Source organism: Aquarana catesbeiana, linkage group LG03 (assembly GCF_042186555.1).
Source record: "Aquarana catesbeiana isolate 2022-GZ linkage group LG03, ASM4218655v1, whole genome shotgun sequence".
Classification (NCBI taxonomy): Eukaryota; Metazoa; Chordata; class Amphibia; order Anura; family Ranidae; genus Aquarana; species Aquarana catesbeiana.
The window spans coordinates 570,335,092-570,350,850 of NC_133326.1; the positions used below are offsets into that span (position 1 = coordinate 570,335,092).

A 15,759-nucleotide genomic window follows, 5' to 3' on the forward strand; every position below is an offset into this window, starting at 1 on the left:
CTTCAGTTAGAATCACCTCCCAGGGAACACAGTTAACTCCTTGATCGCCCCCTAGTGTTAACCCCTTCACTGCCAGTGACATTTTTACAGTAATCAATGCATTTTTATAGCATTGATCGCTGTATTAATGCCAATGGTCCCAAAAATGTGTCAAAATTGTCCGATGTGTCCGCCATAATGTCGCAGTCACGATAAAAATTGCAGATCGCCGCCATTACTAGTAAAAAAAAAAAAAACAACAATAAAAATGCTATAAATCTATCCCTTATTTTGTAGACGTTATAACTTTTGTGCAAACCAATCAATATACGCTTATTGCAATTTTTTTTTACCAAAAATATGTAGAATACATATCGGCCTAAACTGAGATAAAAATTAGCTTTTTTGGGGGATGGGAATATTTATTATAGCAAAAAAAAATAATGCGTTTTTTTTTCAAAATTGTCGCTCTTTTTTGTTTATAGAGCAAAAAATAAAAAACACAGAGGCGATCAAATACCACCAAAAGAGAGCTCTATTTGTGGGGAAAAAAAGGACGTCAATTTTGTTTGGATGCAATGTCGCATGACCGCGTAATTGTCAGTTAAAGCGACGCAGTGCCGAATCGCAAAAAGTGCTCTGGTCAGGAAGGTGGTAAATTCTTCCGGGGCTGAAGTGGTTAAACCTGCTAAATACATTCCAGGTGCGTCAAAATAGAAGGTGTTCAATGACTTGCAGATCATTTTCTTAACAAAGTAGCCAAGGCAAGAATAGCCCGTCCCCTGCCAGGATGCTATACAGAAAAACCTCTGCTCTGTGTGGAAGCAGTGGTCTCTCTGGAGAGGTCTGACACACCACCACTGAATCAGAGATAGATCTCTTCAATCAGAAGGGAGATTTGCTGGATGGAGAAATCCAGCTCTGATGCAGGTTGGGGGAGGAGGGGTCACGTTGAGCAAGGGCCCTTCTCTGCAGCATGCTCACAGGGAATAGGCTTTTCTACTCAGGCTGTGGCTGTTTTCTAAAGACAACCAACTTTTAGACTTTGCACAGCTTTTGTTTGATGTACCAGAAATGTATTTATCTGATTTAAATTGAAAGTTCAATTAAACATTAAATAAACTGAAAGTGGTTAAATGTTACATATATTTGCTCCTTGGTCTCTGCAGAAACATGTTTTCCTTTTGTTGCTTTAACATGTCTTATAACACTTGTGTACTGCAGTGTCCTCCTCTTTTCTATATAACCATGGATTGTGTTATCTCTTTGTACATATGTCTAATTTATCAGTTTCTTGTAGATTGTCAGCAGCCTGCTGCCTCACCGCCACAATTTTCACAACTAACTCAACGGCTAGACTGCCTGACCGCCAGGTAACGTGCAACTAACCCTTACCGCCGTGCCTCTTTTCAAACTTGCCTGCTGCATGCAGAGTCTGTCTGTTTGTTTTTAGGCTAACTTCTCTACTGTTCCTCCAAAAACAGTATACAGACTACCAACACGTTAAATGCATGTAAAAAGTTTTGCCTTAATTTAAACTAGTCTACATGGATTAGACAAATCCAACAAAATTTGATAAATTGTACAAGAATTAGAAAAATTGAAACTGTATTTATTATTATTATGTAGGACTAATAATAATATTATTATTATAATATAGGACTTATATAGCGCCGACAGTTTGCGCAGCACTTAAATGTTGACTGTTTTACAGGTAAATCGGATGTAAACAACCAATAAAAATAAATAAATTTGGGCCTCTAGATTTTCAGGCGCTTTAGCGCCATAAATAGCCTCTGAAAACCGCCTCCCATTCGCTGCAGTGTGACTTGTCACACTCAGGCGATGCGCTTGCGGGACGTTACCAATAGTCCTGCAAGCAGTATCTTTGGGTCGGGTTGCAGCGCTCCCAAAACACCCTGCCCGTTGCAATGAATGGGCAGTGCTTCCAAAGCGCCTTAAAAGCAATTTGAAAGCCCCGCAAAATGGGAGTTTTTAACCCTTTTTTGGGGGTTAAAACCATCCCGCTAGCACCTGAAAAGCGCTGCAGAAACGCCGCTAAAACAGAGCTGAAACACCGCTAAAAGGAGCGGCCCTTTAACGCTAATGGAGGGAGCTGTCATTGTGAAAGGGGTCTAAGAGTTAGTTCATCCCAGAATAGAATTGTGCCAAAAGTGTACACTGAGCTGCACATGTGCGGATCACTGTTCACTCTGAAAGGCATGGAGAAGAAGACAGAAGGGACTTAATCTGGCCACAGACGGTTTGAATCTTGGCCAGTTCAACATGAACTGGAAAAGATTCAAACCATGTATGGGCAGGCTAAATGCACCAAGTTGATCAATCGATCAACTTGGGTATAACCAGCCTGCTGGATTTTACACGTGATTACATGCTGTTATAGCCGCAATAATCAATACCTTCTCCCGGCGGGGAAAGCAACCCCCACCCCCTGCCATGAATATAGAATGGCTCGGCGGAAGGGATTCCCCTGTCAACACTGTCTGTGTTGATGGGGGAATTGAGCGGGAAAGAAATGCTCTCCATGTATGGAGGGTTGATTTATGTAAAACATGTATCCATGCTCCATGTGTAACAGGGTTGATTTACTAAAGATTAATAGGTTGTTTACTTTGAAAGGAATTAGAACTTTGCAAGTTACTTTTCTCTGAGCTTGGTTAACAAGGTGACTTTCATCATCCAAGCACATTCAAGTAAAAATGCTGTTTTATTTTTCTGTTTCCTTGCATGTGATTGGGTATTCTTTGCAAAGTGATTTTTTTATAAATTCGTTGAGATAAAAGAAAATGCAAAATGAGCAGGCTATTTGCTTTTAGTAAATCAACCCCACAGAGTGGCTTCTGTCAAAAAAAGCCTGTCAGAATTTTTTAAAAACAGGGTTTAATTCCCCTTTAAAGAAACTCGCCTGAAATTATTTTTCTACAAAATAAAAATCACCATATTAAATGCTGCCAGGTGTGTCGGATTCCTGTTTCCCCAGGTGCATTGTGGTTCCTCCCACCACCTGCTACAATACTACTGTGCTCTGTAATGATGGCACCTGGCAGATGGGCGTATAACATATTCTTTTAGTTTTGGATAGACCAGGACAGCGTTTGTGTTTGTCTCTATATTATTTTCATTATATAGACAGGAAGTAGGGAGATTTTCTATCATTGCCTGTCCTGTCTGGCATCCATCAAATAAAAAGGAAATATGGAAATTTTCTTCTCATTTTGGGGTGATTTACAAAAGCTAAATTAGACTGTTCACTTTGCAAGGGAGTTTGCCCAAGAGTTTATTGAATGTGGTGAAATTTCACTTTGTAAAGAATATCACGTGAATGGACAGTAAGAAAAAAAAACTTTTTTTTGCTTGCATATGATTGGATGAGTGAAGTCAGCAGAGCTTCACTTTATTCACTAAGCTCTGGGGTAACTTCGCTTGTAAAGTACAAATTCTCTTTGGAAGTAAAGAGCCTATTTGCCTTTTGTAAACCAACCCCAGTGTATACATCTTATGAGGAGAACAGCTGAGATTGTATTCCTTTTTTTTTTTTTATTCTTTTGATCAGAAATATTGATGGTTTTTGAGTCTTTTCGCCCAGTGGTGCCGTTATTTGCTGCTGTGTTTGATTCTATCCAATTTATTGTTGGTATTTATGATGATTATCATTTTTTTTTTGCTGGGGAATATTTTACATAAATGCTACAACTGCATTGAAATGAAGAAACATTTCCCAAATTGTCTGATCAGTTCCCTTATGATATTTAAAGTCTAAACTAAAGGCCCGTACACACGATCCGAAAATCGTATGGAAAAATACCGCTTTCGGAGCGCTCATATGATAAATCGGATCGTTAGTACAGAGGTTTTGAGAGCCGGACACGACAGCTCATCCGATATTATCCGATCGGACAAGCATGACATTTTTTCTCGTACGATACCAGGCACATTATATCACTTCTGATTTTTTATTCTGTCATACAAGAATTTTCGTAACTTTAGTAAACTCTCCATGTTCGATATGCGACTAGCATGCAAAAAAACCAGACGATCTGTTGCTTACGGGGCTTTGCCACTTACGGACCGCTCGCCGTCGTTATACGTCAGTACTTTGAAGAGGGGTATCGTTGTTATGGCAGCAGCTAGCTACCATAACCCCGGTATCCTCTTCTTCAGATAAAAGTGGTCTCTGCGGTGGATTCGCCGCAATATCACTTTTATCGGCAGTGGGGGGGCGCCACGCTACGGTGCCCTCCGCCGCTTACTGAAACCGCCAGCAGCTGTGGATGCCATCGGGTCTGCTCTCCTGTTAGGTATGGAGACAAGTGAGCTAAAGATGGCCCCCACCTGTCTCCATACCATTGCAGGGCGGAAGCGACGTCAAAACGCCACTTCTGCCCATAGCTCTTAAAGAGACATTTTATTTTTGTATTTTATTATTGCATTTTAGTGTAAATATGAGATCTGAGGTCTTTTTGACCCCAGATCTCATATTCAAGAGGTCCTGTCATGCTTTTTTTCTATTACAAGGGATGTTTACATTCCTTGTAATAGGAATAAAAGTGACACGATTTTTTTTTAAAAGAACAGTGTAAAAATACAAAATAAAAGGTAAAATAAATAAGAAAAAAAATTATTTAAACGCGCCCTGTCCTGCCGAGCTTGGGTGCCGAAGCGAACGCATACGTGAGTAGCGCCCACATATGAAAAACTGTGTTTAAACCACACATGTGAGGTATCGCCGTGATCGTTAGAGCTAGGTATCGCCCTAGATCTCCTCTGTAACTCAAAACATGCAACCTGTAGAATTTTTTAAACATCTCCTATGGAGATTTTTAAGGGTAAAAGTTTGTTGCCATTCCACGAGCGGGCACAATTTTGAAGCGTGACATGTTGGGTATTATTATTATCAAACAGGATTTATATAGCGCCAACAGTTCACGCAGCGCTTTACAACATGAGGGCAGACAGTACACCTACAATACAAATCAATACACGAGGAATCAGAGGACCCTGCTCGTTAGAGCTTACAAAATCTAGGAGATCAATTTACTCGGCGTAACATTATCTTTCACAATATAAAAAAAAAAAATGGGCTAACTTTACTGTTGTCTATTTTTTTAATTAAAAAAGTGTATTTTTTTTTTTTTTAAAAGTGCGCTTGTAAGACCGCTGCGCAAATACGGTGTGACAGAAAGTATTGCAACAACCACTATTTTATTCTCTAGGGTGTTAGAAAAAAATATATAATATCTGGGGGTTCTAAGTAATTTTCTAGCAAAAAAAGCCTGTTTTTAACTTGTAAACAACAAATATCAGAAAGAGACTCGGTCATTAAGTGGTTAAGGCTTAAAGAATTAACACAAGAGGCATTACTTGCTATTAATCTAACGTGTCCCTTGTGCTACTGGCTCTTGTATTAGTTGAAATCTTCCTCCTCCGATCCACCCCACCCCTGCCGTCATAATCTTCCAGTAAAGCGAGGGAAATAGAGCCAACTGGTGACAGGCACTCATAAAGAGTGCAGACTATGTCCACTTTTTTTGCCCGCCTCCCCCATTCATAGGAGCCATAATATAGTTGAATTAAAACGTGATCTGTGATTGGAGGAGGCAGGCCTCTCACCTGTCCTTCATTCATATAAGCTATAGTATATGAATTTTAGTATATGAAACTGCTTCCATGAATGGAGGAAGTGGGTTAAAAGAGGCATAGACGGCACTCTTGTCACAGGTCCATTGGCTCTAATAATCCTCTCTGCACCGCAGAAGGAAGATTTCAACTGATAAAGGAGCCAGCAGGGCAAGGGACAGGTTGGATTGATAATAAGTAATGTCCATTGTGCTGTTAGATCTTTTTTTTTTTGGACTAAACTTGTGCTTTATCAAAAATCTGAATACAAATAATTAATTATATCTTTATTATATTCAGAACTAAAAAAGTAAATAATTTTTAATTTGATCCCCTGCTGTTCAGGCCTACTTACAATATGCACACCCCTCCCTCCCTTCTTCCCGCAGATAGTGATTGTTAAGATTTTCAGACAATAAAAAAGTGAGTAGACTTGGCTTTTGTAGAAGAAGCGTATGCAATATCCGCATAGTAGGGTAATCCATACACTTTTTAAAAAACATTACTTAAGTCTTATGACAAATTGGATTTCAAGGCAGGGGTTTGGCGCTAGGTTTATTTACGGTTTTGGATCTGAACAAGGAATGTAGATCACAAACATTTTAGTCTTGCAAAGATAAGTTTTGACATATAAATAACAGCATCTGGCTCACATCTGCTCTTTCCAATATCTGTGGTTAACATGGACTGCTGTGTATTTTTGATTATATGGCTCCCTCTAGTGGAAAATACAGAAGCAGCAACAGAGAAGAATTTTTATTTTTGTTTACAAACTTTTTTATTTGGTACAAAGAAATGGTACAAAAAGCTTATTGACATATGCCATAAAATGTACATTCAAAGTAATTTCTACAAAAAGGAATAACAAAATATATTAAGCTGTTCTTAAATAGAGTATATATTTATATATAAATATAGCAATTCCTATTATACATTAAACTCTATATTCACAGAGAAGAATTTTTAAAGCTCAGCTCTAGGAAACTTGAAAATTCTCTCTTCCAGTGGGGCTGCACCCACACTGCAGGGGTAAGCTGTTTGTTTAGGGGGCATGGCAAAATAGATTTACTTGCCGATCCTCCATCCTCTAAGCAGCTAGACTGGTCCCTGCTGTGTTTTTTCCCCCATGCTGCAGTTGTCTTTGGTTCTGACATCATCAAGACCAATGCAGGTTCCATAGCATCCTGTATTGGAATTGGAACCTCTGCACCAATAGCAAGCACCCCGATCCCAAGACCAGAAAAAAGCCACCTTTATTATAACAAATTATACATAGTTGTTTTTTCCATGAACAGATACTCATGATGGTTTACGTCAAAGTTGAGGTTCAAAATAATATGAAAAACCCTTGGGTAGTTGTTGTTATTATCAATAAATTAAGTCATGTATTTTAAATACGGCTAGTATAAATTGGCTTCCTCTAAACCTCTGCTCAGTGATCTGAGTGAGCCGGGCTGTGATAGAAATGCTGTGAACATTTCTGGGAGTGGGGAATAGCACATACAAACCGTTCTGCTTACGTAGGTCTCAAAGCAAATACCTAGAGGTAAATTTTGTTATTCAGTCATAATAAATATGAAATGAAATTTGTTTGTGTATGACTAGATTTATAGAGGTATCCAACCCAATGGCAGTTGGTTATTTGGTGTTATAAGAGAAAGCATAATTTAGTAAACTCCATCTGATATGGGTTAAGCTTGTATTTGAGGTTTACTGAACTCCAGGCAGATAAAAAATACCTATGAATGCAGTGTACCTATTAAAAAATAATGAAATACTTTTCTGATTTTTACTTAATGCAGCCCGTCTACAGCAGCACTCAGACTGGGAAAGAGAAGGGCGGTACTGGGGAAAATCAAGTGCCCTCCATTTACATGTAATAATAAAAAAAAACTCATCAGTGTATTGCTGCTCATTCACTGTCCATTCTCTGGCTGGGGGCAGGAAGGTGACCTAGCTGTCTTGATTACCAGCAGCCCAGATAGCAAGAAGTTGAGCTGCAAGTTTGAAAATGACTTGCTAAGCTATTGGTAGACTTGCCAGGCTTTACAAATTTGTTGCACAATTGCAGCAAGTCCGCATTACATGACTCCAGATCAACTTTCTTTGCCAACGTTCTACAAGTTGTGGTTCAGTTATGTTGTTTAATAGTCATCCCACCACAGGGGTCACTGTGGCTGAATTTGGAAAAGTGTCAACTAGAACTTGTGCTTCAAGTGCTCTGCAAGTGTACAACTCGCCAGTGAAAATGTGCAGCAAGTTAACAGACTTACAATTCAACACTGCCACAAATTTGTGGTAAGTTATCCTTGCTATCTGGGAGTAGAAACACGTCAGATCACCTGCCCAGTTGTCCAATCCAGTAGGGCTGTGTAAATTCTAAAGCTGGATGGATATAAATATAATTACCTTGGGGAATAGGACAGCTTCCATTTCCATATACAGTATGTATTTAGCTGTTTGCCTGGAGTTCAGCCCTAATAGATGTTGGTTGTCAAAATGTTTTTTTAGGTTATTAAACATTTGTATACTTTTTTTCATCTTCCAGTCCTAATCTAGCACTCCAAGAAGGGAAAGAACATTCCAGTTCACCATATGCCCCCCTCAACTGTCTTTCCAAAATCCCACCAGATCCATAGACTTCAGCGGAGATGCTATAACAGGACTATCTGAAGAAGACATTGCTAGACAGGCGGTCAGCTCTGGAGGCATCCGTGCCGCAGAAAATGTGGACACTTAACACCTCAATATGCAGAGCCCTGGTTTATAAGAAAAGAAAAGCACAGAAAACTGGGAATCTGAAAATCGGCTGATGAGAGGACAATATTTTGGCACCTTCACGTTGGATGCTGGCCATATGGGAAAAATCCAAGATGGTACCCTCCATGTTACACACCTGCGTGTTATGGGATGCTGAAAACCAATATATGGAGCCGCATTAGTACTTACCTAACTTAACTTAGGCCATTCATAAGATTATATTGTGTTTTTATTGTCATTGAGAGCATGCTATTTATTTTTTTATATATCATTTTGCACCTTTTTTGCTGTGTCCTAAATACTGAATGAAAGACCTGTTAATTGGGTGTCTCTGTAAGGCTAGGGGGTTAGGTAAGGCACGTTTCTTAGGTGACAGCAGATTAGCCAAATTGGGCAAAGTACCGCAGCGGTGCAGAGCATGCAGGGGTGGAGTTATAAAGCAGAGTTATAATGGGGTTGATTTACTAAAGGTAAGACTGTGCACTTTGCAAAGTGCAGTTGTGCCAGAGCTTTGTAAATGAGGCAATCTTCACTTTGCAAAAAACACCCAATCACACGCAAGGAAAATTAAAAAGAAAAAAAAAGCATTTTAGCTTGCACATGATTTGATGATAGAAGTCAGCAGAGCTTCTGCTCATTTACTAAGCTTTGGAGCAACTGCACTTGCAGAGTGCACAGTTTATTTGCCATTAGTAAATCAACCCCAAAGTGTTTGGGTGGCCAGACACAGAATTGGACTCTGCCACTTAGTCTGCGACCACACAAAAATTTGGGGCAAGCCACCAATAGTAGGTACAGATACAGCAGTAAAAACTAAAAAAAAGAGTGTTATCCTTCCCTATCCTACAATATTTTAAACTGAGACTTGGCTGAAGTTGGGCTTTAAAGCTGAACTCCAGCCTTCTGTTCAGTTCTGTTCAGTTATACAGGCCCCTCTCTTGTACTGAAATTTCTTACTCTGATTTCACTACACACTGTGAGTTTCTCACAATGTGTATTAGAAGCTGCAGCAAGTCAGAGAGTGCTTTCCTTTTTCCCTGGCTAGAGGATTTCCAGTATCATCTAGCTCTTTCTTCCCCAGCCCGACCAATCCTTTTTATTGGTTGGATTTCAGTCTGTCTAGAAACCAACACTCATCCAGACTGATACCCACCCATCAAGGCATTTTGATATTTGTAGAACATCTCCCAGGAGCCCGTCCACTGCTTGCATCAGGACTGAGGGATCTTGAGAGAAGTGTTGTGAAAGGGTTTTGATTTTGAGCAATGGGGAGGGAGGAACCAGGAAAGGCGAAATATAAGCAGATTAAACCTCAGCTTTAATTATAATGTTCACTTCTTACCTGTTAGAAAAAACATTATGTTCATTCACATCCAAAAAACATAGAATACTCATCAACCAAAATATATTTTCTAACAGAGCTGGGTAGGGCTATAAAAACTGCTACGGGTTTAATGTTGTGTGGGTGCCACCTGTGACCCTGATTTCTGGGTCTCAGTGTCACCAGGACTGGAAGTGAGGGAAAATCTTCCTAATGGACCCAACAGTAGCAATTAAGGGTGGCTTCATTCTGATCCTTTGCCCTTTACAGTGCAGTGTACCTGTGGTTTTCGTGCATGCACGGAGGACGTTTGGTGCACTTTCAGAAAGCTTTCACCAAAACCGTGGGACATAATAGAAGTCTAGGGGAAAGCACAGCTAACCCGCACGAAAACTGTGGGTACATTGCACTGACCAAAACACATCAGGGGGTAGTGAGAAAGCGCTCTAAAGCCTAACAAAGGTTCTGACCTTTCCCCATGCTATTCATATTGAAACAATAAGATCTGGCTGGAGTTTTGCTTAAAGCAAATCTATCTTGATATATAAGTGCCTGGGTGGAAGAAACATACTGAGGTCAAGCAGTCGAGCATAATCATATAGTCTTTGTAAAGAAATCAAAATGTACAATATCTAAGCCAAAACTTTTTTGGATGAAGTGGTGAGGGATTAGAACCCCTATTAAGTTTTTATTGCTGTCTGTGTACCTCCTCCAAGATTCAGCCTCCCTATTTGTCCTGTTGACCATGTCACTTTAAGACCCATTAACATAGGTGTATCAACCCATATACCCATGGGAAGGGCAGTCTTCAGCCACTTGGGATGCACAGATGTTGTGTGGGAGGGGCATGCAGGCAGTCTGTTGAAATTAATGACAGGTGTCAGCTGCATAGATCTGCACCGACCTCCACATGTATCCTTCTGTTCAGGTCCGATGCCCAATTCAGGGTACAGACAGCCTTCGTTCTTATCTGTGCCCCGGACCTGCGTGGATGTGCACTCTGGGATGCACGTCGTGGTCCACGCAGATTTGTGCAACCAACTGCCTGTCATTGGTTTAAACATGCTGTCTGCATGCCAGTGCATGGAACACCTGTACATCCCAGGTGGCTGAAGATGGCCCTTTTTGCGGATCGGTACGTCCACAAAAATGAGGCCTTAGTGAGTGAAAAATCCCATATTTTAAATTTACACCAGAAAGGAAAAAGAGGGGAAGTCTTCTAATGGGGACACTTATTCCAGTGACAGCTGTCAAACATAGGATTACCCTTGCTTTGGAGAGATCCCCCCTCACGTCCTGTTGTGTCGACTGAGTAAGAAGAGAAAGCAAATCTATCCAATGGGAAACAGACACTAAGCCCTTCCCTACTGTATCCAAAACTAAATAAAAACCTTTGGGCTTTAGATATACTGCACATCAGTGGTTCTCCACCCTGTCCTCAAGTACTCCCAACAGGCCATGTTTTGGGAATTTCTCTTAGATAAAATAGCTGTCCAAAATTCCAAGCCATTGACTCTGATTTAAAGCACCTGTGCAAGATAGAGGTGAACCTGCAGACATGACCTGTTGGGGGTACTTGAGGACAGGGTTGAGAACCACTGCTGTACATTAATGATTTCAACAGGTATCAAGTAAGCACTAACTTAGTGGTGGAAAAATATCCTTTAGATAATTTTTTTAGAATTTGTTGCCTAATCCTAGTTTACACTGACAAGCCATTGATGAGAAGTACACTTTGTTTAATATAGTCTACTACATATTTGTGCTTTAGCTAAACACTGATCATTCTTCACAGAGTTGTGTTTGCTGCAGGAGAGTTGGATATAACTATAGATTTATTTTTAAATCGTGAATGGTTTCTTTGGCCCAAGTGTGGTCTTTAACAGTCAATACAAGTTATTGCGGGTGGAGTGAACTAGAACGTCACTATTGTCCTGTTCGGTCAAAGCACTGGTTTGTTCATGCACTTGTACTTTTAATTTTGAAAAGTAGCTTCGGCTACTGTATGTAGCTGAAGCTACAATACAGTATTACCGCAGATCCACCATCCGGGGGGCTGACATCCAGCGGGCGGCATCTTGTACCCGGCATATAAGACGACCCTCGCTTTTTGGCCATTTTTTTTAAGTGTAAAAGGTCATCTTATATGCCGTAAAATACAGCAGTTGGACAATAAACAATATATATTGCTAGAGGGAAGAGCTAGTCCTACACGGCAGATTGGGCAGCCCAAATCTTCTTCTCAGTTGCACGGTGGCCAGATCATTGAGGAGCAACTCGACTTATGGGCAGGTAGGCCTAAGTTTACCTCTGTTGGCTAACAACTAACCAGAAATGGGTCAAGACTGACCATCAGGGGAAAGCTGAAAATAATAAATAAAGATGATGCTCCAGCCTGTGGGATGTAAGGTAAATATTTTTTACATAATTCTCTTCCTTTTTTTTATGTCTTTCACTTAGTGGTTTTTGATTATCAGGTGAGGGGCTGACAGATAACTTTGTATTTTCAAGCACACTCTGCTTAAAGCCATCCAAAATGTTGATGTAATAAACATTCCACATAGCATTAATAAAAAAAAAAAAGAAGGGTGGATGGTCATTATGGTTTGGTTGCTTCAAAAGCCATAGATTTGTAGAATAGGTCTTATATAATTGACCTAATTTGTTGACTTTTAATAGATCCAATTAGCAAAGTACAAGTGGGCAGGCTTTTAAAAACTGGTGCAGACATTGAAAGCCTGGCATCCTACCAAAAGTAAGTTATTACATTTGAGTAGATAGTTCACCTCCCCTACTCCCCCTGATACTTACCTTCCCCATGCTCTCCCATAGCACTGTCGGAGCTCAAAGATAAAGCCATGTGTAAGCTGTAACTAGGACCATCCCCCTCCACATAACAGTGGCTGATAGGCTACTGAGGTTCCCAGCACTGCATCAAAGGAGGAAGGAGAAGGTCACATAATCCCCCATACCTGGGAAGTACTAAGTATTTCTAAGGGCTACAGCAGGTGAAAAGACAGATGGAGCAAACACCACATAAGTGAGTATCAGGTAAAGGTGAAGAGAGCTACAGTGGGAGTCTATAACTTTGCCCTGAATGGCCAAAATGATAGATGTTGTTTAAACATTAAAAATATTTTTATTGTGTTAAACTTTTTAAAAGAGTCCACACAATTTTTTTGCACAGTTAAGCCTTCCATATTTCCATGAAAACAAAATTGTCAAATATAATTGCATTCAATATGATAGCCTTTTCTGATAAATATTATTCAACATGTTATTGCATTTGTTAGCACAAATACTTTCCACACGCTACCATATGGAAACATAATATAAGAAGGCACAGCACCTTCTATTATCAGATCTAATTTGTAAAAAATAAATAAATTGGACAACACCCCCCCCCCCTCATCATTACATTTTTCAACATGCATAAAACATTAAATTTATATTAAAAAATACAATCTATCCGTTATCAATACCAAATATTTTTAAGTTGCTAATGTACAAACATTTAGGGTTAAGGACAGGTGTAAGAATAGATTGTAAGGACTAAGTGCTAACAGGTGTCTGAGAATGTGGGAGAGTGCACCGACAGTAAATTATTTTTACATTTAAATAAGGTGCTTTATCTTCCAGAACAAAGTCTTCATGCCTAATCCTTCAGACTGTGACTACATTTAGGCATGCTAAAATAGCCCTTAAAGTCATATTATCATATATGAAAGTCTGCTTTAGCATGTCTTAAGTGATATTGCAGTATGATGAATGAGGATCTTTGTATTATTATGCATTTGATTGTGATGACAAAGGGGGTTTTGCTTGTTGACACTAAATATAATGTGTGGGTCATTGGTGAATGCTAATATGCATTTTTATTAACTGTAGCTTGGTCAAGGATAGATCTATGCAATTAGCCCCAAGGTGCAGTTTAGCCGTTTTTTCTGTGTTGTCTGGTACTACAAAATTTTAACATTATCAATAACCAAGAAAATAAAATTTTTACTACAAATTGCAATATTCAATGTAGACTGTTGGGGTGGAAATAACGTATGAAGTCAGTAGTGCTTCCTGATTTGACCTTTTATAAACATTTTAGTTAGTTAGTTAGTTTTCTTATTCACTTTCCACAAATTGAGTACAAACATAAACATATTTTTAATCACAGTTTATTTGCTGGACGCTTGGGCAAAAAATTGGTTCCACCAGCAGCCAGTAAAAAAAAAAAAAAATAAGCAGCCCTTACTGTTTTACTCACCTTTTCTAAAGTCCTGGCCCCACCGACTCACCCAGTCATAGACCCAGTTCCAGCCCTATTACAGGTTTTGTAATAAAGCCTCCATACATTTTCATATAATTTTCAAAACTACTTAAAGGCCAAATTTGAGTTTGTTAAATATTGTTAAAAAAAAAACAAAAAAAAAACAGAGAGCAGTTTTTACCTCTCTGACGTTGTCCTCCAAGGATTCACGGATTGTGGTCCGTTGAAGGTCCTCTTCTGCCCAGCTTCACTCATCCTGCTTCCTGTGAGCCCAGGCTGTTGTGGACACACCCCTTGGGAGTGTTATCACACCCTTTGAGCATACAATACTATTTACACTATCACAATGTGGAACACCCACTGCCCAGGCAAGAGGGACCCATGATACCATAAGACTGGCTGGCTAGAATTAAACTTACGGTATGGCCAAGCTGGAGATGGGCTTTAAGCAATATATACAATGTGATACATTTAGAACTAAATAGTATGGAAATAGTCTTGGACTGTGATAAATGAAAAGCAAAAAGGGTTTACTAAAGGATTACTTTTTTACTTACTGTAGTGAAGCAACTATCCAAACACGTGCAAAGGAATTTCCTTGCAAGACTGCTATGTCTTTATGTACATAACCAGAAACATTGCTTTGTAAATGCTAAAGTTTGGAATCTTTATTCAAACTTTTAACAAAAATAATTGAGAGCAAGTAATATGTACTGCACCATTTTAAAGACAGTCATATTTATTTTTTGTTTTGTTATGTTTTATTCAATAAGTATTATTGCTGAAATATTACAGTAAAACAGAGCACACTTGGGGCTTTTTATATAAGTTTATCCTTCTATAGCAGAATATTCTAGTTATATTTCATTTGATACAAAAACAATTTGTCTTACAGGTTGAAAACTTGAAAGATTTTACTCCGTTCTGTGTATACTTTTTTTTTCTGCCATCCAGCTTTTCTTTAAAATAATTTATTTTTCCGTATTCATTTATTTAATAATTTATCATTCATAGCCATTTTGGTAAGGAGACCAACCTCTAACCTGTTCTTTTTGTTTAATTATTCTTCTGATTTTTGTGATTCATTTCGGATCGCTTAGAATTAATAATTTAAATAATTTTTTATGCTTGATATGTAGTAAAAATGTTTTTTTTTTAATTGCAGTATTGTTTTGATAACTTTAAGCACTTGTGTCAGTTACCACTGTTTTATTGCAGGTTTACAAGTAAGGTACAAGTTTTTTTATTTGCAATACCTCATTTAATTTCACTGAATAAATTATTTAATTGTCAAAGTCAAATTACCTCGAATTGCGGGTTAAAAATCTGCATTACAACTTGTGATTTCCCTTCTGTAAAACTATGTAAACGGTGAGCATACCTGCTGTACAAAAACATTTCCTTGCACTGCTGTTTTTTTTTTCTCCATTATTTGTATTATGCGGCAAAGATTGAAATTTTGGGTAATAATACAAATTAAAGTATCAGTTCAAACTGCTTTTGAAATGAGGAGTTAATAAAAGCAGAATGGTAATACAAGATGGTGCATTTTTATTTGTGCAGTTGTACGAGTGGATATGGTGTTGTTTCGGGTGTTTTGTTTGCCCCACCAGCGTTGGGATCTGAACTTTCACCTGCCTTCTCCTAAAATAAGACCTGATCAATACATTGCTCCCTCTCCTCCAGTGTCAAGAGCTGTCCTATCCAATGCCTCCCCCGCCTTAAGTCCATGGCAAGGGTGGATTTTGTCTAATTCCCAAAGTTGAACTTCAAAGAGGACCGGAACTGTGAGAGTTGTGCC

General features: G+C 39.0%; 1 protein-coding gene across 5 annotated transcripts in view; it reads left to right on the forward strand.

The window, feature by feature from the left end:
- Positions 1–15,464, forward strand: part of BICD1 (BICD cargo adaptor 1) — a 423,296-nt gene extending 407,832 nt beyond the window's left edge. For 3 of the 5 annotated variants that reach the window (XM_073621869.1, XM_073621870.1, XM_073621875.1), the window contains 2 exons: positions 1,280–1,352; positions 8,165–15,464. In XM_073621869.1, coding sequence (XP_073477970.1) covers positions 1,280–1,352; positions 8,165–8,255 — 164 coding nt within the window. In that variant the 3' untranslated portion in view covers positions 8,256–15,464. Of the gene's footprint in view, positions 1–1,269; positions 1,353–8,164 lie in introns of all 5 variants that reach the window. The other 2 variants (XM_073621873.1, XM_073621876.1) reach the window with 2 other exon arrangements.
- The last annotated feature ends 295 nt before the right edge of the window (positions 15,465–15,759 follow it).